The sequence below is a fragment of the Oryctolagus cuniculus genome, chromosome 6 (assembly GCF_964237555.1).
Source record: "Oryctolagus cuniculus chromosome 6, mOryCun1.1, whole genome shotgun sequence".
In the NCBI taxonomy this organism is placed as follows: domain Eukaryota; kingdom Metazoa; phylum Chordata; class Mammalia; order Lagomorpha; family Leporidae; genus Oryctolagus; species Oryctolagus cuniculus.
Window position 1 is genome coordinate 48,971,359 of NC_091437.1, and position 23,087 is coordinate 48,994,445.

The 23,087-nt window shown below is 36.6% G+C and overlaps 1 protein-coding gene across 2 annotated transcripts in view; it reads left to right on the top strand.

Moving 5' to 3' along the window:
• Positions 1-11,121: 11,121 nt before the first annotated feature.
• The window catches only part of GABRG2 (gamma-aminobutyric acid type A receptor subunit gamma2), a 104,029-nt gene continuing 92,063 nt past the window's right edge, over positions 11,122-23,087 (top strand). Inside the window, exon 1 of one of the 2 annotated variants that reach the window (XM_008255357.4) lies at positions 11,122-11,665. In XM_008255357.4, the coding sequence (XP_008253579.2) occupies positions 11,559-11,665 (107 nt within the window). In that variant the 5' untranslated portion in view covers positions 11,122-11,558. The remainder of the gene's footprint in view (positions 11,666-23,087) is intronic. The other variant, XM_051843580.2, reaches the window with a different exon arrangement.

A 23,087-nucleotide genomic window follows, 5' to 3' on the forward strand; every position in this document is an offset into this window, starting at 1 on the left:
TATAGATGAATGCGAAGAAAATCAGAATAATATTGTAAAATATAAAGGGTAAAATATTTGGATCTTATACAATTTCAATAATAATTTTAAAAAAATTTTTACTGCTGTTTTCATAGAATTTTTCTTTTTTCTTTTTAGATTTTATTTATTTATTTAGAGGTAGAGTTACAGACAGTGAGAGAGACATAGAGAGGTCTTCCATCTGCTGGTTCACTCCCCAAATGGCTCAACGGCTGGAGCTGGGCTGATTCAAAGCCAGGAGCCAGGAGCTTTCTCCAGGTCTCCCATGTGGGTGCAGGGGTCCAAGGACTTGGGCCATCTTCTGCTTTCCCAGGCCATAGTAGAGAGCTGGAGCAGAAGAGGAGCAGCTGGGACTAGAACCGGCATCCATATGGAATGCCAGCACTGCAGGCAGAGGATTAACCTACTGTGCCACAGAGCCGGCCTCATATAGTTTTTCTATAGTTAAATTGTATAATCAAAAAGAGCTTTACATTATTAAGGTTACATATGGACATTGCTGTAGAAATTATTTTATTCTCAGGTCCTGCCTATTTTCAATTTTTCTTGCTCCTGCTGCCAGTGATACACCACACAACCTCTGTATATCTTCTTCTTATACATTTCTTGTCTATATCTTTATTTATTTATTTTTACTATTTTTCTTTTTTCATCTTTTTTTATCATCTTTTTAATAAGATGGACAAATGGATATAAATTCTTGATAGACTCCTGTGCAGTAAAGATGTACAAACAGCACAAAAGCACACGGGAATGCTCAACACCGTGCATCATTAGTGAGTCATAAATATAAAGAGAGTGAGAGATGCCAGTAGTACTTATTAGAATGGTGAAAAACCATAAATCTGACAACAGCAAAGGATAATGAGCATGTGGAGCTCTAGAAATTCCATTTTTTCAGTGGTAAGAATGCAAAATGACACAGACCACAGACATTCTGAAAGGCAATTTGGTAGTTTCTTACACACGTGAACACACTCTTAAATGTGATCCAGCTATTGTGCTTCTTTTTCAAGAAAAAGGTTTATTTATCTATTTGAAAAGCAGAATGACAGAAAGAGAAGGACATAGAGCGTGGGGAGGGAGAGGGGCAAAGAGAGAGAGGGTGAGAAAGAGGGAGGGGGGGGAGAGAGAGAGAGGGAGAGCGAGTGCCTCCACCTTTTCTTTTGCTGCTCAAATGGCTGGAACAGGCAGGTCTGGGCCAGGAGAAAGCAGGAAGGAGAAATTCCATCCTCATCTCGCACATTCGTTTCAGTGGCCCACCTTTTTGGGCCGTCATTAGTCGCCTTTCCGGGTGCAAAAGCAGAGAGCTGCACTGGCAGCAGGGGAATCAGTACTCAAACTAGACTCTGATATGGGATGCCACGTCAGCCACCAATTATGCTTCTTGGTGTTTATCCAGAATATATATGCATGTATATAGGTATATATGTCCACCTAAAACCCTCACATTAATTTTTGTAGCAATCTGAGTTATAATTGCAACAACTCTGAAACAATCAAAAGGATATTCCAACCTGTTAAATAAGCTTGGAAATAAAATTTGGAAACTGGACATGAAAATTGATTTGAACTTCTACTTTTTGCCAATGTTACTCTAAGATGAATTTCATTGGTCCTTTAAATGATGCAGACGCATAGTAAAACCATCTTATAAAATATTGTTGGAAAACTATGAGAATAATTTAAAAAGTTCATGGAAATTCAATGAAAAGGTAAACTTAGAGTAAGGTGTTGCAGCACAGTGAGTTGGGTTGCAGCTTAGGAAGGATGGAGTGGTTGACTCCTGGCTGCAGTGTGGCCTAGTCCTGGCTGATGAGGCCATTTTTAGGGGAGTAAACCAGAAAATTTAACATCTCTCTCTCTTCCCCTCCCTCCCAACCTTCCCTCCTTTGAAATAAGTAAAGAAATCTTTAAAAATGACTTTATTTTTATGCAAATATCCTCACTGATTTCTTTAATAGTTATAGTAATATTTAGATTTTTTTCCTTCTATCAACTTTATCTTATCAATTTTTTTCAGTTAATCTGAGCTGTTAAATAAATAGCAAAGAGTTCAGAGGGACCAATGTTGTGCTATAGTAGATAAAGCCAGTCTGTGATGCCAGCTTCCCATGTGGGTATTGATTCCTGTCTCAGCTCCTCCTGGAAGATGGCTGGAGTACTGGGACTCCTGCCACCCATGTATGAAACTGCTTGCTCCTAGCTTCAGCCTGGCACAGCCTCAGCTGTTGGGGTTATCAAAGGAGTGATACAGTAGGTGGAAGATCTCTCTCCCTCTATCTCTGTGACTCTTTCAAGTAAGTAAATAAATAAATCTTAAAAAAAGAATAAGTTCATGACAGTACATTTTATTCTTTTATTGCCCTCAAAACCTGTAATAATGTAGCTTCATTTATGCCTGAACCTGGAAACAGTTTTTCTAACTTTTTTAAATAGTCTACTTTGAGTTAATGATTTTTCCATTTTTTAAAAATAAATGCAACTTTTATCTGTATCAATTTTGCACAGAACTTTTCTATTTCCTATTTTGCTAACTTCTGCCCTGGCCTTTATATTTTTTTCCTTCCCTCTGTTTACTTTTAGTTAATTGTTCCTTTTTTTTAAGATTTATTTGATTTATTTGAAAGTCAGAGTTACACAGAGAGAGGTGAGGAAGAGAGAAAGAGAGAGAGAGAGAGAGAGAGAGAGAGAGAGAGAGAGAGTTCTTCCATCCGTTGGTTCACTCCCCAGATGGCCACAAAGGCTGGAGCTGCGATGATCCGAAGCCAGGAGCCAGGAGCTTCTTCCGGGTCTCCCATGCAAGCCATGGGAGGGGCCCAAGGACTTGGCCCATCCTCTACTGCTTTCCCAGGCCATAGCAGAGAGTTGGATTAGAAGAGGAGCAGCAGGGACTAGAATCGGTGCCCTTATGGGATGTGGTTGCTTCAGGCCAGGGCTTTAACTCACTGTGCCCCAGCGCCGGCCCCAAGTTAATTTGTCCTTTTCCTAGTTTCCAGTTGTAAGCTTTGATCACTGATTTAAAACTTTCTTCTTTTACATGTGTCTAAAGCCATCAATTTTCCTTTAAATTCATTTTTAACTCCATAACTCAAACATTAATGATGTATTTTCATTTTTTAATGTTTAATTTTAATTAGTTTTTAACAGATTCAATATAATTTATAGATACAATCCTAAGAATATAATGATGTTCCATACTCCCTTCCTCCATCCTTCCCTCTCCCTTTCTTTTTTTAGTTTTTGAGATAATTTATAAATTTACATTACAGTAAAAAGGCTTATTATTTCACCAAATAAAAAGTTTAACAAGTAAAAAGCACAAAGACCCTTCTTGTATGGAAAGGTAGATAATGATTATAAACAATGAAGGAAAAAATGACTATTTAATCTATATAGAAAATTTTAAAGTAATCGCATATCATTGCCCAATACAGATAGACAAGTGTTACATGTTCTACCTCGTATGTGGGAACTAAAATAAAAAAAAAAGTCTATGTACATCAATATTGCTGCAAATATAGTTTTGTAAAACTTTGTTTTATACCTTTGTCAAACCAATGGTTAAGAATGCATTTGTATTTGCATTTGATTTGAATAACCCCCAGTTTCTTTAGGGTTGCTCTTTTGAAACATGCATTACTTGGACATATCAACTTAATTTTTTTTTTAATTTACCACTTTATATTACTGAATTTGGATTGTTTTTGTTCTGTTAAGATTTCAAACTTTATTGAAACTTATTTTATGAGCAGTTGAAAAGAGTATACATTTTGCAGTTTATTCTGTAATTATTGGGTTCATATTGTGTTTCATAAATACCAAGTCAGAGGAACTCTTTTAATGTTTCCAAGTATAATTGTGAGATTTTTCCCCCTATTTCTTATGCTTTGTTTTTGATTCACTGGTTTTGAAGCTCTGTTATCATGTGTATAAACTTATCTAATTTTTACATCTTTCAGGTGAATCGATCCTTTTGCCATTATAAAAAAATGCTTCTTAATCACTCATAACACTCCTTGTATTCACACCCACATTCAAGCCTCATTTTGCTCTTTGCTATCCATCCCATTACCGTCCCCCTATGCTCTGCATTTTCTGTGCTCTTTTACATTTAATAATTATTTTAGTATTATACGTTTAGCTATATCTTCACAATGTTATTTATTGGTGTTTTTATGATCACTATTTTAATCTGTCAAAGTATTTATAGTTACTATTATGCCACTTGATGAGACATATGAGAAAAAATTAGCAAAAGTACAATTAACGATACAATTTTACTTAAAACCAACTTTTGTACTTTGTGCTATTGAAGATATATACAGTATATATTTTATATTAAAATATATATTATATTTATTTACATATAACATATATGGATATATTGTATTTTTATATTTATATTTGTAAAGTATATTGGGTTATAAACTTCAAAATGAAGTTATATTACTTTTTTTTTAAGATTTACTTATTTGGAAGGCAGAGTTAGAGAGAGTGGGAGGGATGGAGAGAGGGAGAACTTCAATTTGCTAATTCATTCTCCAAATTGCCACAACTGCCAAGGCTGGGTCAGACCAAAGTCAGGAATTAGGAGCTGCTTACCAGTTTCCTACATGGATGCAGGAGCCCAAGGACTTCAGCCATTTTCTTTTTTTTAACTTTTATTTAATAAATATAAATTCCCAAAGTACAACTTTTGTATTATAGTGCCTTTTCCCCCCATAACCTCCCTCCCACCCGCAACCATCCCATCTCCCGTCCCTCTCCCATCCCATTCACATCAAAATTCATTTTCAATTATCTTTATATACAGAAGATCAATTTAGTATATACTAAGTAAAGATTTCAAGAGTTTGCACCTACACAGAAACATAAAGTATAAAGTACTGTTTGAGTACTAGTTATACCATTAATTCACATAGTACAACACATTAAGGACAGAGGTTCTACATGGGGAGTAAGTGCCCAGTGACTCCTATTGTTGATTTAACAATTGACAATCTTATTTATGAAGTCAGTAGTCACCTGAGGCGCTTGTCATGAGCTGCCAAGGCTATGGAAGCCTCTTGAGTTCACCAACTCTGATCTTATTTAGACCAGGTCATAGTCAAAGTGGAAGTTCTCTCCTCCCTTCAGGGAACTGAAACTGATCACTTTGACTAGTGAGATGGCTTTGGTACATGCCACCTTGATGGGATTGAATTGGAATCCCCTGATGGCCATTTTCTACTGCTTTCCTAGGTGCATTTACAGGAAGCTGGATTCGAAGTGGAGCAGTGCAGGCTCAAACTCACACCTGTATTTGATGCCAGTGTCAAAGGGGGAAGTTTTAGGCACTACACCACAACTCCAGCCCCTGTTATAATTCTTGCATTAAAAAGTCAGGTGTTGTGGTTGATGTGTGGTGCAGCAAGTTTAACTGCTGATAGGATATCCCCATTACATGTTAGAATACATGGTTCTGGTCTTGGCTACTACGTTAGTCCTGGCTAATGTGTCTGAGAGGCAGCAGATGATGACCCAAGTACTTGGGTTCCTGCCACCCATGTGGGAGACCCAGATGGATATTTTGGCTCCTGGCATAGGCTTGGGCTAGCCTTGGCAGTTGTGGGCATGTGGGTAATGGACCAGCAGACAGACAATCTCCCTCTCGCTTTGCTACTCTGCATCCCAAATAAGTGCTTAGATGCCTTTAAATAAATCATGGTAAAATAAACATCTTTTCCTGTTTTATCACATATTAATCATTTTCTGTGTTCCTCTCTTCTTCATACAGATCTGTGTTTCCATCTGTTATCACTTTGCATGAAGAATTTACTTCTTTTACTGTGCTTTTAGCTCAGTTCTACTGTGACAAATTCTCTCAGCCTTTATTTCTTTAAAAAAGCCTTTTACTGCTTTCAGAATCAGAAAGTTCTATTTATAATATATAGAATTCTGCATATATCTTTTATTTCAACATTTTAAAAAGGTTATCATCCACTCTTTCTTGGCCTCAAAGATTTTGAGAGTCAACCATTTAATATGAGTGTCTAACAATTGTAATGCTTCATTTCTCTTTGGATAAAATTTTTATGTTATCTTTAGTTCCTAGCTGTATGACTATAAAATTGTAAAATGTTGCTTTCATTGTGTTTACTGCACTTAGGAGCTTCTTGGTTCTCTGTGTTGATATTTTCTACCAATTTGGGGGAAAATTGACTCTGATTACTTTAAATACGTTTCTGCTTAATTCTGTCATTCTTCTCTCTCTACATAATTATATTAAGATGCTTGATACTGTCTCAGTTCCCATGGGCTCTTTTATTTTTGTTTTTAATAGCTCTCTATTTTTATACTGAATAATATTTACTAATCTGTCCTCAAGTGTAGTGATACTTTTTTCTGCCAATTGTCAATCTGCTACTAAAGCCCATTCAGGTAATGGTTTCTTTTCTGGTATTATAAATTTCATTTCTAAAGTTTCTATTTTGCCTTTTTAAAACTAGTTTCCATGTATTTGCTGAGATTCTATAAGGTCCACTTATTTGACTATATGACCATCTAGACCATATTTTTCTTTAAGTCCTTGAATGGTTTTAGATACCTGATTGACCATCCTTATCTGCTAATTACAATACCTGAATCATTGCAATATTTTTTGTTTGTTTCTTTTGACAGTGATTTATAAAGATACGTATTTTCTGGGGCCAGTGCTGTGGCACAGTAGGTTAAAGCCCTGGCCTGAAGCACTTGCATCCCATATGGGCACCCATTCAATACCCGGCTGTTCCACTCTGATTCAGCTCTCTGCTATTTCCTGGGAAAGCAGTGGAAAGTGGCCCAAGTCCTTTGGCCCTTGTACCCATGTGGGAGACCGAGAGGAGGCTCCTGGCTCCTGGCTTCAGATCTGTGCAGCTCCAGCCATTGCAGCCATTTGGGGAGTGAGCCATCGGATGGAAGACCTCTCGCTCTCTCTCTCTGCTTCTCCTCTCTCTGTGTAACTCTGACTTTCAAAAAAATAAATAAATCTTTTTAAAAAAAGATATATATTTCCTTTTTCCCCCACTCTGAATACTTTAGGACACTTTATATATATATGTATATTTAATAATAATACTCTGATTTGTCCCATTCCCCTGAAAATTTATGCATTTTTATTTCAATAGGAGTTAAATTATGAACAACTCAGTCTATTGATTTTTGCAGTGATCCAGGTTCCTTGGTAATGTTTCTCCTTACACAAAGGAAGTTTATACATAACTGGAGCCTTCCTTTCCTGTTGTTTTCTTGTATATGATTTCCTCCTCAATTTGAGCTGCACAGGCAGCCCCAAACACACTTCTATTAAACCTTAAGCCAATAAAATTGTGGCCTTATGTTGAGTCCAGCTAGTCTCCAGTTTTGGGTTGAGAGGTTTCCTGCCTTTCTAAAGCTAGAAAAGCTCCAGGAATACAGAAAAGATGGTCACCCTTGGGAGTATTCCCAGGAAAAAAGTCACAGAATTTGCAATCTCATTCAACTGTTTCCTCTTTCAATAATCAATTCTTCAGCTTCTTGTTACATTTTTATCATGTCACTTTTATCATTCACTTAATCTTTTGTCTCCAAGTTACATATTATTCACAGAGTAATTACCTACTTTTCCACCATCACAATTAATAATAGAGCTTAATTTCCTAAAAATGAGAAATTTTCTATTAAGAACAAACTGATTCAACTTTTATTCTCATAATTAACTTCTAGGAATAGTAACTTTGATAACAACATGAAACAATAATAATAACAATGCATGGGGCAGGCGCTGTGGCACAGCGGGTTAACGCCCTGGCCTAAAGCAACAGCATCCCATGTGGGTGCCAGTTCAAATCCTGGCTGCTCCACTTCTGATCTAGCTCTCTGCTTTGGCCTGGGAAAGCAGTAGAAGATGGCCCAGGTCTTTGGGCACCTGCATCCATGTGGGAGACCCGGAAGAAGCTCCTGGCTCCTGGCTTCCAATAGGTGCAGCTCCATCCATTGTGGCCGTCTGGGTAGTGAACCATCTGATGGAAGACCTCTCTCTCTCTCTGCCTCTCCTCTCTCTGTGTAATTCTGACTTTCAAATAAAAATAAATAAATCTTTTAAAAAATGATGCAATGTCAAATTAGAAGCAAAAATAAAAAATAAAACTTTACTTAAAGAAAATTCTATAATATATTTACAATGCCTTGTTTTGATAAGTATATCTGGGTGGTAGAGTTCTTTCCATTTCCAATATTTTTCAAACTTTGGCATAAATATCCATATGTGTATATATATATAATATTTACTCTGAAAATATGATTCATGTTTATCAAATGGTGTTTATGTGCATTATATCTTCTTAAAATGAGCAAGAATAAGTATGAGGCATAATTAACATGTGACTGCTTATGAAAGAAATTAACAGAACAGGACTCTTATAGATACCAGAATATTACTTGCAAAGTCTTAGAGGATTTATTTAAATATGATTTTACAGAGCAGTTACTAGCTAAGAAAGATCCACTGAGGAAGTGAGGCCTACGAGTCATATTTGGCACAGTTAAAACTGTACCAGATACTGTACTATACATAGTAAACTTTCCTGTAGGGATTTTCTTAATATATTGGGAAGTATTCCATTATTGAAATAGATTATAACTTTTAGGAATTACTGATTCTGTACTGGAAGTATCTTAATCACTACCTTTTGAAAGTGACAGCATGTATTCTCACAGTTGCATTAGAAGAAAGAATGGAAAAGAGAGAGAGAATGACAAAGAAAAGCAGAGGGAGGGAGTGTCATTATATTCTTAGAATTTTATCTATGAACTATATTGAATCTGTTCTCTTTGTATTAGTAACACATTAACATTGAAAAAAATGCAGCAAACTAACAAGCACTCTAAAAAACTTGCATTACAATACGAAATGGCCTGCATGACAGAATAGAACTGTCACTTGCAGGTGTTTTTTTTACTGTCTATAACAAAATCAGCAACTTGGTGGCCTGCATGCTATTTGGATTTGGCCTGTCTTGTGGTTTAATAAGTTAGTACACATCAAAGAACAATTCTTTTTTCTATCTCTTCTGGAAACTCTGACAGTAAGTAAGCAGGAGTAACTCTAGCTATACGCGGAATGATCACTCTGGGGTGTATGGTTTCTACCATTTTACTGATTCATAACTAGCCCATTTTTTTTCTTTAACTTACATGCTTGATTTTTTTACAAAGTGTGCACATGTATGTATGTGCATGTTTATACACACTTTAGTCTAAAATTATGATCAGATATGTTCATTTTCTACACAAACACACACACATACACACACACCTCTATGTCTAAAAATCTTATGACCTAGTACGGGCAAGGAACAAGATAATTACAAAGAAAAGAAATTTACTGGGCTGGCGCCGTGGCTCACTTCATTAATCCTCCTCCTGAGGCGCCGGCATCCCATATGGGCACAGGGTTCTAGTCCCAGTTGCTCCTCTTCCAGTCCAGCTCTCTGCTGTGGCCCTGGAGGGCAGTGGGGATGGCCCAAGTGCTTGGGCCCCTGCACCCACATGGGAGACCAGGAAGAAGCACCTGGCTCCTGGCTTCGGATCTGCGCAATTCCGGCCATAGGGGTTATCTGGGGAGTGAACCAATGAAAGGAAGACCTTTCTCTCTGTCCCTCCCTCTTACTGTCTATAACTCGACCTATCAAATAAAAAAAGAAAAGAAAAGAAATTTACATTTGTTCTATCATCACTTTAGATATAATGGAAAGAATTCCATTGATTGCTTATGAATGTTGTTCTTTTAATTGGATTTTGTCTAAATTCTACAAAAATAACTAAAGGCAGAGTTGTAAAATGATCAGGTAAACAGAAACATCTCTCAGGCTTTTTTGCTTCATTGCATCTCTTCAGTGCATTCACTGGCCACAGCAAGCAGTAATTCTCTTTCCCTTGGGTATAGAGTTAGCAATGCTTTGAGAACCTGTTGATCGGATGCTCTGTTTCTAGTCCCCCTGGACTTCAGCTTACTGAAGTCCCATTTCTGGAAGATTTTCTTCCTGCAGAAAAGGTTCAGTTAGGAGATAACCCTACTTTCTTGGAAGTGATCTGCTAAGTCCTCTACATCTGCACCTCTTTATAAACATGGCCATGGTAGTATCTGACCCTAGAGAGTCATGAAACACTCCTCCACTTTCTTCCCCAGGATCTGAGAACTGGAATTCCTGTATGTTGGTGTAACAAAGCTACATAGGGTTATCTCCCATACCATATTTCAGTATTCACTGTCACCTTCCCCGCAATTAAAAAAAATATATACATTAATACCACTCACTCACTCACTCACCCTAGGAGTTTTCAGGATTATTACCAAAAAGATCCCATCACCCCAGAAAAGTAAATTTTCACACAGCAAACAGAAACCTTTTTTGTATTGTTAAGTGTTCTCTCTTGCATTTCTCTGTGCCCTTCTACCATTCAATATGTAGTCCCCTGCTGAGGGGTTTAGGCTATGTTCTTTATTCAAGTTAACTAGTCCCAAGCAGTTATATTCTTCTAACTTCTAGTCGTGTGTGTGTGTGTGTGTGTGTGTGTGAGTGTTTACAATCTCACTGGGGAAGGAAAAGAGAATCCTGCAGAGTGTGGAATTTTTCTGTGTGTTTTAATTCCATCAATGTTTTCTCTCTTCATTCAAATTGAATCCACTAAATCCGGCTTCCCACAGAGGATGGTTTACAGAGAAAGAAGCACCCCTCCCCCACCTCCCCTTCCTCTCCCCACCCCAGGAGGTAATCATGATTTCTAAGACTAGGATTTTAAAATAAAGATTCTAGGCAAGTTGGAGGAGATAAGCCTTCTGCTTTGGATGACAAAGATTCTGGGCTTGCTAAAGCAGCTCTTGACCCCATGAACACCAGTCCTTACATACTGTGTGTGTGCGGGGAAGGGTTAAGAAGTGCTGGAAAGATACCACGCATGTGTTAATTCCTGCTGCAGCAGCGTGCATCACTTCCACTTTGACCTCAGTTAATCTGCGTGATAGTTAATCACGCAGAGCCACTAGTGGTTTTTTTTTTTTTTTCCTTTTAAACACACACACACATGCACACACACACAAACACACACACACAGTCCTGCCCCTTCTAAGAGAAACACAATCAAAACAAATAAATAAACCTAAAATGATGGACCTGGGGGAGTATGCCTCAGTGTGAGGCATGAATGTGCGTGCCTTTCTCTGACTCGTTTATTTGTCTTGGCGTGTCTCCCTTCCTGGGCCCCTCCCCCTGACTCAACTACATTATTCCCCCGACTTGGAAGCTGCTGCCCTAGCTGACGCTTTGATGGTATCTGCAAGCGTTTGTGCTGATTTTATTTATGTCCCTTGAATATTAATTGCGAAGCTGGAAGCAACGCAGCTCCCCAGTGAGGAGACCTACTAGAGGCAGGTGGGGGGAGCCGACACTAGATCATAAGCATAATAATAATACAAAGGGGGAGGGATTCTTCTGCAACCGAGAGGCTAGAAGCGAGAGGAGGAAAAAAAAGCGATGAGTTCGCCAAATATATGGAACACAGGAAGCTCAGTCTACTCGACTCCTGTATTTTCACGGAAAATGACGACGTGGATTCTTCTTCTGCTGTCGCTCTACCCAGGGTAAGCTATGTCGTTTTCCGCGTCGTTTTGCTCCCGAGGGGTGGGGGAAGGGGTGGAGATGCGAAGCTAGGGAGACCACCCAGTTTTAAAGCACTCTTCTAGGATCTGGAATTTTATAATCTAGAGGAGCATGAAAATTTGGGGTAGGAACGGGAGGGAGGAAGGAGGAAGGTCACTTTCATTTATTTATTAATTTATTAGGCTTCAATTTTTTGTTTTGCTTTAGAGTGTAACATCTAACCTTACAAAGACTTTGTGTCTGTGGAATACCATTCTGACATCACCGCAATCTGATGTCGAGCTGGGCTTTGCTGATACCTGCTAGCATCTGAGGCCATGTTGAAGGCGTTTGGGGTGGGGGTCTGGAAGAGAACATTGCAAATGGGGTCCTGTCGCACTAGAGACCGATATGTGTGAAGGAGGGGTTGGGGGGTGGGGGCGGCCCCATCTCTGTTCACTGAAGTATTCTCTGCTTCTGCATCTGGGCATTCAGTCAGCCAGGTTTTCCATCTAACCCCACTGATTCGGCCGATGACTCCTTGATGGTCAAATACGGTTCAGCACCAGGGACAGCAGTCCCAGTTGGGACCAAAGAGAAGAGGCTTGTCTAACCTGGTAGAGCCTCTTCTCTAAATCTACACAGACCACCAGACAGAAGGCCTACCGAGTCTAGAGGTTCTAATGAAATCTGAAGTCCCTGCTCTGATTATGGCTACCCGCCCCCCAAAGGAGAAAGGGACTGTTGGGCGTGGGGTGTAGAATGTAGTTGAATGAATGAATGTGTGTTGGGGAGAAAATATGCCTGGAGAAGAGTGAGCCTTACTGCAGCCTTGAAAAATATGCTGAACGAGGTAAATGAGATGCCAGAATTCTGAAGTATGCATTCATGCTTTAAGGCCTTGATGTACTGAACAGAAAAAGGGAGGGGGGGAGTGAGGGAAATGGATTCCAGAAAATCCTGAGCATGTGTGTGATATAAAATACTTTGCATATAAATTAATTTTCCTGAACTTCTTCACCTCAGTAGTATGAGGGGAGTACCTCTCCATATGTGATAGTGCACCATCGAGACCCCTCCCCACCACCATCACCATAAGGATTTCCAGTCAGGACCAAAGGCAAATCATAGGTCCAGTATTTTCATTTCTTGCACTTGCCTATACTGCTATTTGTAAATAAAGCTCTATAAAGGATTGATTACTCCATATTCTCCACTCCTTAAAGAAAAGAAAAAAAACAACCAGCTTTAAAAGAACTCAAGACACTGCCCTAAAGTCTACTTGGGAGTTGACATACGAAAGGAGCTGACAAAGATAAGGTTAAACTAATTTTTAAAATTATTTTCTTCAAAATGTCTAGTGAAGTTCTTTGATCATTACTTCTCTATGGTGAGCTATAAAGAAGACTCAAGAAAAGCAAAGAGTAAAAGGTTATTTTTGGAGTTTTTCAGCAAACACAGGGTCTGCTTAACTCTTCTAGAACTTTTCATGTTTCTCCTTAACTATGAGTTTAGTAAGTATTTTCATTCAGGGTCTAAGATTAAGAAGTTTTCTGAGAAGAGGGCCTTTTACTACAAAAGATTTTATGTGTAATACATTTTAGTGGAATCCCATTAAAACAATTTCTATTCAAAATTTGCATACATATATTTAAATTTAATGTGTAACTTCTTGAAACAATTTATTTCAGAAATTAGAGAGCTGGTAGTTGCTTACTGATAGAAAATATCTTTCTCATGTTTGTACCATTTCTGAAACCTGTGGATTAAAATCTAGGAGGGATTTAGGTGGATATGTTTGTCTTACATCCATCCTAGTAAACAATTCTATAATCAAGTGGATAAAGATAAGTTCATTCCTATGTATGTTATTTCCAATGATAATATTTTAGTTATAAAAAGTTGAATTTTATTATGTTTAAAACAGTAGAGTATCTAAGACATCTCCTTGTTGCAATAGCTCTAATTTTTGTATTCCTACATCATATAAAAGCAAAACTTTAAGATTTATTTTCATTTTTACCAGAGTGGCCTAGATTTTCATAATATCTCTAAATATTGGGAGTTATGTGTCATGAAAACTCTCTAAAAGGTAATTTTTTGTGTTTTCTGAATAATGACAGAGAATGGAGCCATCACAGTTTGATGAAGAGAATGTGATCAGAGTTTCAGTTTGCTGCAATCCCATAAAAAAGTCTCTTAAATGGCAGAGTAGGTTTGGAGTGAAGTATAAGCTTTGAATGCTGAAGGTGATCCAGAAAAAAGACAATAAGTTACTGTTAAAAATGAGGACCTAAGGATACTTTTGGAATAAACAGTGGCAGTAGAATCACCTAGAAAATTGAAGCAAGCTAAAAAAAATTAAATTGACCTTTAAATTTAAATAAATCCTAAGAATAGTCTTTTCTTCCTTGATAAATGGCTTAACTCATGAGACTGTGCTAACACAAAAGTAAAACAAGGAGAAAAATGAAGCATCATAATGAGAATATTCATAATGAATATCTTTTCTTGCGAAATAGTTAATTTCTGAAGCTCCAAATGTTCTAGACTGTCAAATATCTTCCTTACAGTACTGCCATGAGAACTAGCTGGGAAACTTACTAAAATGGAGATTCCAAGTATACACTGGATGATTCTGAATCATTATTTATGGGGTAGAGCACAGAAGACCAGTAATATTCTTTTTCAACAAGTACTATAGACCTTGACTTGCAGAAAATATTTCTATACTTTTCTGATGTCCAAAAGCTTATTCGTCACCTTATTTAATATTTACCAGTACTTTGTATTTGCTGCTTTATATTCACTGAGTACAATGAATCAATTTCACAAGTATAAATCTCTTATTTATATGTAAATGATTGCAGTATTATAAAAACATATTAAAGAATAGCATGAAGAATACCAACAAGCCTACAACACATTTGGGAAGATAGTGGCTGAAAAAAAACATGTATTAGCATTAATGTAATTATATTCACAAATATATACTATATATTCATTTTTTATAATTTTCAAATTTTCATTGTCCTTTATTTTGTCTTAGAGCAAGAATATACTAACAGAAAAAAGTGCGAGACAATAAAAATATTTTTAAGTAGGAATAAATGCCAAAAAGAAAAAGTGTTTTTATCTATGAGACTAAACCAATCTTACACTTAAGAGGAATAAAGAATTACTGTTCAAGGATAAACAACAGAAATTGATAAAATTTTCGATAATGAATCTATCCTTTACTTTGAAGAGCTAGCAGTGTATTTTATAAAAGAAAATTAGCTTAAAAGATTTAGAAATTTTTTTTCTTATATTCCCTGAACAGAAATAGTTCAGGTAACTTTTCCTATGAGTTGTTAAAGATTTTTTTCTTATCCTCAGATTAAATTTTACATAGTTTTTACATTAAATAGGCTATTACCATTCATGTAAGATAAATATTATGATTTTTCAATGAAACCCTATTTCTTTATAGAATCCATCTACATGGAACCCCTTGTTATTCCCTATCTTCCCAAATGCTTCTTCATTTCACATAGTCTACCATGAGGCAAACATTACTTGACAAAAAAAATTATGATCCAATACTTCCCAGAATTCAGTTGCTTACCACTATCTAGACAAAATACTTGGTTTTTCACTTAAAAAATTAGACATGTAAATGTCTCCCTGATATCTTGGCTTTGTTTTGAATATACAGTCTACTCAAAATAATTCATTTATAGAATGCTTAATTTAATAATAGAGAGATTTGTTTCTGCACATTTTAAAACATGCTTTATGCCAAAGGGCTCCATTCCAATTGGAAGTTAAGACTGACTTTAGACGTTTTATCTTTGTTGTAAATATTATATTACTAGGCCCATGATTACCTCTGCTACAATTTTCCAGCCATTACAAGACAGAGCTTTTTAAATTTAAATACAGTGTATATATCTCACAGACAATTTAGTCCAGCTACTATACTCACTGATCATAAACCACAGAATTAGTGACAGATCTACAAAGTAATTAGCTGTAATATCAACAAATATATGCACATATATACCCTTATAAATGTATATATAGTTAGCATCTTATAGGTGTATATCTCTCTGTCCATTCACATATATACTTATCTTTACATTATATTACTTCTAGTTATTTACTGATTCTAGGCAAATCATGTAATGTGTCTATAATCTTGGTTTCCTAGTCTTTCAAATGTGGTTGACAATAATTACTTCTAAGAGTCATAATAAACATGAAATATATGTACATATATGTGTATATTCAATACAAGTGGATTTGAAAGTATGATTCATTGATTTCTGATTTTGAAGACCCCACATAGATCTCTTATAATGCAGTAGCAAATGGATGTATCCTTTTTTGCACAGATAGTTGAGTAACTTATCACATCTGGGAAAAACATCCCAACTAAAATACAAATTCTTAAGCACTTAGATTATGTGGGCACCCATGATGTTCAAACATTTTCCAAAATGCTCTAAACTTTTAATCAATCTACTGTGCTCAGCCAGTTTAATAGGAATACTTTGAGGAACCATAAATATGTGACATTCCAGTAAAGTGTACTTGTACTTACCTTTAATTTCTCTAACTCTCTGATTAGACCTTCAGATGATATAATCTAGAAGATATATTTTAGATCCAGTCACCCCACAAAACACATTAAAATGTTCAATCAATGCAGAGGAATGTTTTGAGATACTTAGTTGTCACCGACCATATCGTATTTAAAGAAAATATTATTGTTTTGATTAAAAATTCTAGGCAGAAATGTTTAGAAACAGTTTACTACTCAGTTGTTTTGTAAGTTTAAGAACATAGTAATTAACATTATTTAGATCCTAAACCAAAATGCTTAGAAAATATATTTCCTCAATGACTGTGTCTGTATAGTAAAGCATTGTTTAATCTGCAATTCATTCATTAGCCAGAAATGCAAATATAATATGTGCCATCCAACTGTTAGAAAAGACATCTTGCTGTCCATTGACCAAATTTATAGTGTTCAAAGTGTTCTTTCAGTTTTCTTACACAAGTTTAGAAAAATTAAAGACAAAACTGAGGTGACTACACTGAATATTAAAGTGGAAATTACATTACCGCTTCAATATCTGGATATCTCTATTTTCCCTATGTAGATATTGAAAGGTAACATCTCTAATCCCTACAACTACACAAGTAACTGCTTAATTAATTTTGTTATGGAATGAAATAATATCAAAGAATTTAAATTTAAATTTCTAGAGGATAAGAAGTTTAATAATAGCTAGAATTTCAACAGGGATTCACTATTTACAAGAATGTTTGTATCCATATTTTTATTTTCTTAGAAGACTTGTGTGTTAGATGAAAAAGAATACTTGATCCTTTTGACAACAGTAAAAACGAGATACATGAGGTTAGGAAACCTGTGCAAGACTTCTTGAATATTAACTGTAGGGAACATGAAGATGCCCCTTGTTGCATTCTTAACGCAGTATACAAAAAACCAAGGAGCAATTACCTTTTTTCTTTTCATAGGTAAGGAAATACTTGGATTGTTTTGAGACACAAAAGGGCTCTATGCTATGCCTTACTGGTAGGGTTATTTCCTATTCATTTGTTCCATATACTTGAGAGTAAATATCCTTTAAAAAGAAATAAAAAGCTCCTTTTAAATTACACATTAGTGGCTTAGGGTAAAAATAAAACTTAACTCTAAATCATATTAATCTCTATAGTGTTATGATACAAGAGCACAAAATATGGTAATAATTCTATATTATTATAAAAATCATTGTATAACTCTGCATAGATAAAGTACCATGTAACTGCTAAATAAGTAGTACTAATATTACAGTCTCCACCCATTCATAAAGAAAACCATATGAATACAAAATAATATAATGGTGGGGAAAACAAGGGATGTTTTTAAAGCAAAGATTCTTTGCTGTAATTGAAACCCTACCATGAACACAACTTTAGTTGTAAAACCAAAGTGTATGTAGTAAGACAAGTATACAGTGTGTTCTGTAATTTATTTAGGCATGTTTAAATAAAATGGCCCAAACAAAATGAGTATAATAAGTCAATACAATCTTGGTAGTACAAAATAAATGATGCTTTGTTTCCTACTTTGTTGGATATCAAAATGGAAAAACACATTTGAAACAAGTAGTTAAGTAAAATAAGCATAGGTACAAGAACAATAAATTAATGTAGTTTTTTTTTTTTAAGTAATTCATTAAGGGAACAGTATCTGAGCCAGGTCTGCTCTAGGCGCTGGGTGTGTAATTTTGGACCAACAGAAACCATGATGTCTGCCATTATGAAGTTTGCAATCTCATGGGGTGACAAGAAAGATCAAAGGGTTCTACAAATAAGAGAGACAGAAAAAGAGACACAGACAAATAACTCTTCTCTGCTGGTTTATCCCCAGATGCCCATGACAGGGCAGGCTAGGCATAGGCTGAAGATGGTAATAAGGGAAAAGAATTCTGGAATCCCGTGTGGGTGTGACAGGAATCCAATCACATGAGACATCACTGAGGCCTCTCGGGGTCCACAATAGCAAAAAGCTGGAGTAAGGAGCCAGGGCCAGGAGTGGAATTCAGGTACTCCAATGTGGGAAGCAAATGATCTAACTGGCATCTTCACTACTAGATTAGATGCCCACCCAAATTATTAGTTTAGGTAAATGCTACACAGAAGTTGCATAGTGCCATGAGAGTATATAACAGATTTCTAGAATGGTGAAGGCATAGGGCAGAGAAACTGCGATCTACAAAGTAGCTCAAGTCCTCCACAATCACAGTGGTTTGCTTTAATATAGCAGCGTTCTCTTCTTGCTACAATGGTCCTTGTTTTAGTTGTTATACTTAATTTCAGAAATTTTCATTTGAAAATGACTTTTTTTTTAAAGAATAGCATTTTTTGAAATGCTCTGAAAACAAATTTTGTTTAGTTTTTAAACATATGTGCATAGTTAAACAATTAAAATGGGATGCAGTGGTATATGATATTATCTTAACAAAGATTCAGTTTACTAATCAATAAGCAGTTAATGGGTTTTTGTTCCACCAACTTCCAACCAATCATATACGTAAACACAAGAACTTCAAGCATGTGCATGGAAATGATCTAATTATGTCATTACCTACTGGTACATGTTATGATACTTTGATAATACATATTAATAGGCAAATACAGGCAAGTATTTGATTGTTAGATTTATTATATTTCCCTCTATAGGAAAAAAAAGAACAATTGCCAACCAAAATACATAACCAGTTGTGAGCTGCAATTAATTTCAAAAATATTAAGGCATGAAGTATTAGGTACAATAGAATTAAATAGTAAAGTCAATTTTGTGGAACATTTTAGCAATAACTGCAATATATACTGTGTGTTGATTTTAAAGTATGTATAGGAGATTTTATTGCCAGAGTGTTTTTTTCAAACTTGATACATTTTAATACTTAAAAAAGAGAATAGATGCTAGTAATTATATGTTAATAATCAATGGATTTTCAAACATGATTCTTCTAGTACACTTGGTTAACTTTTTCTATTATAAAAAATGAGTTCATCGCAAGTAATCATTATTCTACAATAAAGTGACATAGTCTTATGCATATACACACAAATTTGCAACTTTGAGATGTCTTTTTTATTTATTAAAACAATACTTTCCCCATCATATTAAACATGATCAAAGAGCAAGCATTATCCTAGTGTTAATAGGCTGATTAAGATGCCCATGTTTCATTTCAGAATACATGGGTTTAATACCCAGCTTTGGCTCCTGACTCCAGCTTCCTCCTACTGCAGGGCATCAACATTATGATTCATGTATTTGGGTTTCTCCCATCACCTTGGGAGACATAGATTGAGTTCTTAGCTCTGGGCTTCAGAAACAGCCCAGGCCTGGATGTGGAAGGCATTCAGTTAGTAAACCAACAGGGGGGTCCTCTCTCTTTTTTGTCTCCCTCTCTTTCTCTCAAAAAAAAAAAAAAAAAAGAAAGAAAAGAAAAGAAAAGAAAGATTGAGTGAATTCATTTTCCTTTTAAATTATTCTAAAATGAAAGAATAAACTAAAGTTGAGGCTATATTTAGTTATCTCCCCTTTCTTAATGTAAAATGGTTTTCCTTAGTACTTCTTAGTAGGTAAAAATTAAAGTGATGCCGGCGCCATGGCTCACTAGGCTAATCCTCCACCTTGCGGCGCCGGCACACCGGGTTCTAGTCCTGGTCGGGGCGCCGGATTCTGTCCCGGTTGTCCCTCTTCCAGGCCAGCTCTCTGCTGTGGCCAGGGAGTGCAGTGGAGGATGGCCCAAGTCCTTGGGCCCTGCACCCCATGGGAGACCAGGATAAGTAGCTGGCTTCTGCCATCGGATCAGTGCGGTGCGCCGGACGCAGTGCGCCAGCCGCGGCGGCCATTGGAGGGTGAACCAAAGGCAAAGGAAGACCTTTCTCTCTGTCTCTCTCTCTCACTGTCCACTCTGCCTGCCAAAAAAAAAAAAAAAAAAAAAAAAAAAAAAAAAAAAATTAAAGTGATAATTCTTATAGTGAGTAACAACATCTAGATGGTGACTGTTGAAAACTGTCACTCAACCAAATTGTCTCATTTTAACTTTTCTTTGCTAGAAGTCTGTATTCTTTATTTTAATTTTTTTAAAAATAACTTTCATAACAAAACATATTGTCAGTTTCAAATGTGTGAATTTGGGATTCATTATTATTAATTCTCTCATCTCCCATATATTATTGACAAAGTTATTGAGAATTATAAAAGTTTAGTATTTGTAATTTGTTCTATTGTAAGGTAATTTTGTCTTTTTTTTTTTTAATATTTATTTGAAAGGCAAAGAGAGAGAGAGAGAGAATATCTCCCATCTGCTGATTTACTCCTCAAATGGGCGTAACAACCCAGTCTGGGCCAGGCTGAAGCTAAGAACCTGAAACCCCACCCAGGTTTCCCACTGAGTGGCAGGGGCTCAAGTACTGGCGCCACCTTCTGCTGTTTTCCCCGACACATTAGCAGGGAGCTGGATCAGCAGTCACTAGCACTCATTAGCAATCCTATATGGCATGCCCGTGTCATAGACCACGGCTTAACCTGCAGTGCCACAATGGCAGCACCTCCCAGACAATCTTTATAAAATTTATAAATTTATAAAAATTATCTTGGAGAAGTTCCTTAACAGTATCATGAACATTTGTTTTAAATCTACAGGACATTTGGATATTGATGCATTAGAACATATGATACCCTCCTCTAAAAATGCAGATAACAGAATTAGAGCCTTGTTTAGGTATCTGTATTCATTCAAAAATCTTTATGTTTTCTATATTGAGATGATGCTTCATCTGTGCATCCTGTGACTGACTTACTGAGTAGGCTAGTCTTAGAAGCGTGTGGCCTGGAAAATGTGCTTCTCTTTAAACCTCATCTGATGAATCTCTCTTCACCCAGACAGTATCTCAGGTAAAATCTTTTAACTTTCCCATTCATTTTAGGGTTTACAATCATCTCATTCTCAGCTACTGAATTCTCCAAATTAATACTTACTCTGTGATCAGACCTGACCAAGGATTTCTGCAGTTTCCTGGTATTCTTTTCTCACTTCCTGGTCACTCTCACCACTCTAAGATGCTTTCCCCCTCCTTCTCCAAAACTGAATGTGCAGGGAGAAAGGAGAGTCAACAAAGTGGGAAAAAAAATCTTAATTTTACCCTGTGGGTGACAGATTTCCTAAATTCTGAATCATTCTTTCACATGGGAATTGCATGGGTTTTATGGAGACAGAACTCTTCCTCCTTTCCCTTTGGGCACATCAGGATCACAGTATTCTTTGACCAGGGTTATATCCCATATTCAGCCATTGCAAGACACTCCCTCAACAATATCCAAAAGGCCGGCGCTGGGGCTCACTATAGCCTAGTATCCTCACTATAGCCTAGTATATCCTCTGCCTATGGCGCTGGCACTCTGGGTTCTAGTCCCAGTCGGGGTGCCGGTTCTATCCTGGTTACTACTCTTCCAGTCCAGCTCTCTGCTGTGGCCCAGGAAAGCAGTGGAGGATGGCCCAAGTGTTTGGGCCCTGCACCCGCTTGGGAGACCAGGAGGAAGCACCTGGCTCCTGGCTTCGGATCGGGTAGCGGCCATTTGGGGGGTGAACCAATGGAAGGAAGACCTTTCTCTCTGTTTCTCTCTCTCTCACTGTCTAACTCTGCCTGGAAAAAAATATCCAAAAGACACATCAATTCTGTGTTTGCTAGGCAGTTTTTAAAATATGGTTCCAACATGATTCTTTTATTACCACTTACTTAATTCGTAGGAAAGAAAAAACAAATCATAATTTAAAAAACCCATCAAAATTATATTGGATTCTGAATGTGGGGGTCACGTTCACTGTTAATTCAAAACACCCTATCAAACTTTAAATTTCTGCAGTCAAGAATCTGCTACTGCAGTCTTTGGACTGCTCTCATTGTAGAAAACATAGGGAAAATTTCCCTAAGAATTCTCTATCTACCTTCTCTTCAGAGGTCACTTAGAAGCAGATATATAAGTTTTCTTATGACTGAATGCAGTTACAGAAGCTTAAATGTCTTTTATCACTATGATATAGGAAATTCTTTACCAATATTTAACTCTTTGCTTCTATAAATACTTTAATTTTAAAGTCAACATTTTCTGGAATATATATGGCTATTTTGGCTTTAGTTATTTTTTCAATAAAATATACATAAGCCAAAAATGCCTTGTTAGTCTTTCTTCTGATAGACAGCATTGAGTGGATATTTGGACTTCCTTTCCTCTTTTCTTGAAGTGGCAGTGGGTCAACACCATTGTGGAAGCAAGGGTATGAAATTGCACAACTTTTCTATTCTTAGGCCAATAATCCTCTCCCTCAGAATTCTTCTCTCATTGAATCCTTAAATTTCTATTATGTAGGTATAAGGTGAGTGAAGGACAATGAACCCAGAACTGGTCTTAGCTTTCTCTAGAAAGTTCTGTCTCTTCTAGCACACGTGTATTAAATGAAAGCCTAGAAGCTACTATCTGCTTTTCATAGGTCTGGGACATCAGTCAGGAAAATGACAAGGAAAAACTGCATTGAATATTCTGCTCCCTGTGCAATGCTTTTCTTCTACATACCTGTTTGTTAACTTCTCCTTCTTCAAAGTATTGCTGAAGTGACACCTTCCCCAGGAAGTCCACATGGACCACTCCCTGTGATACTGCAAACTTCCCTTCACTCTTTACTCCTAATTCCTCTTACCACTGTCTAATTTTCTCTAAGTAATTATGTACATCTGTCAGTAATTAGAAGATTTTTGAAGTTATTTTGGCATTTGAAGTTGATTTTACATTTTATTCTCTAACTTTCTCAGCTAGAAGTCTGGATCCATGACAGCAGAGATATCATT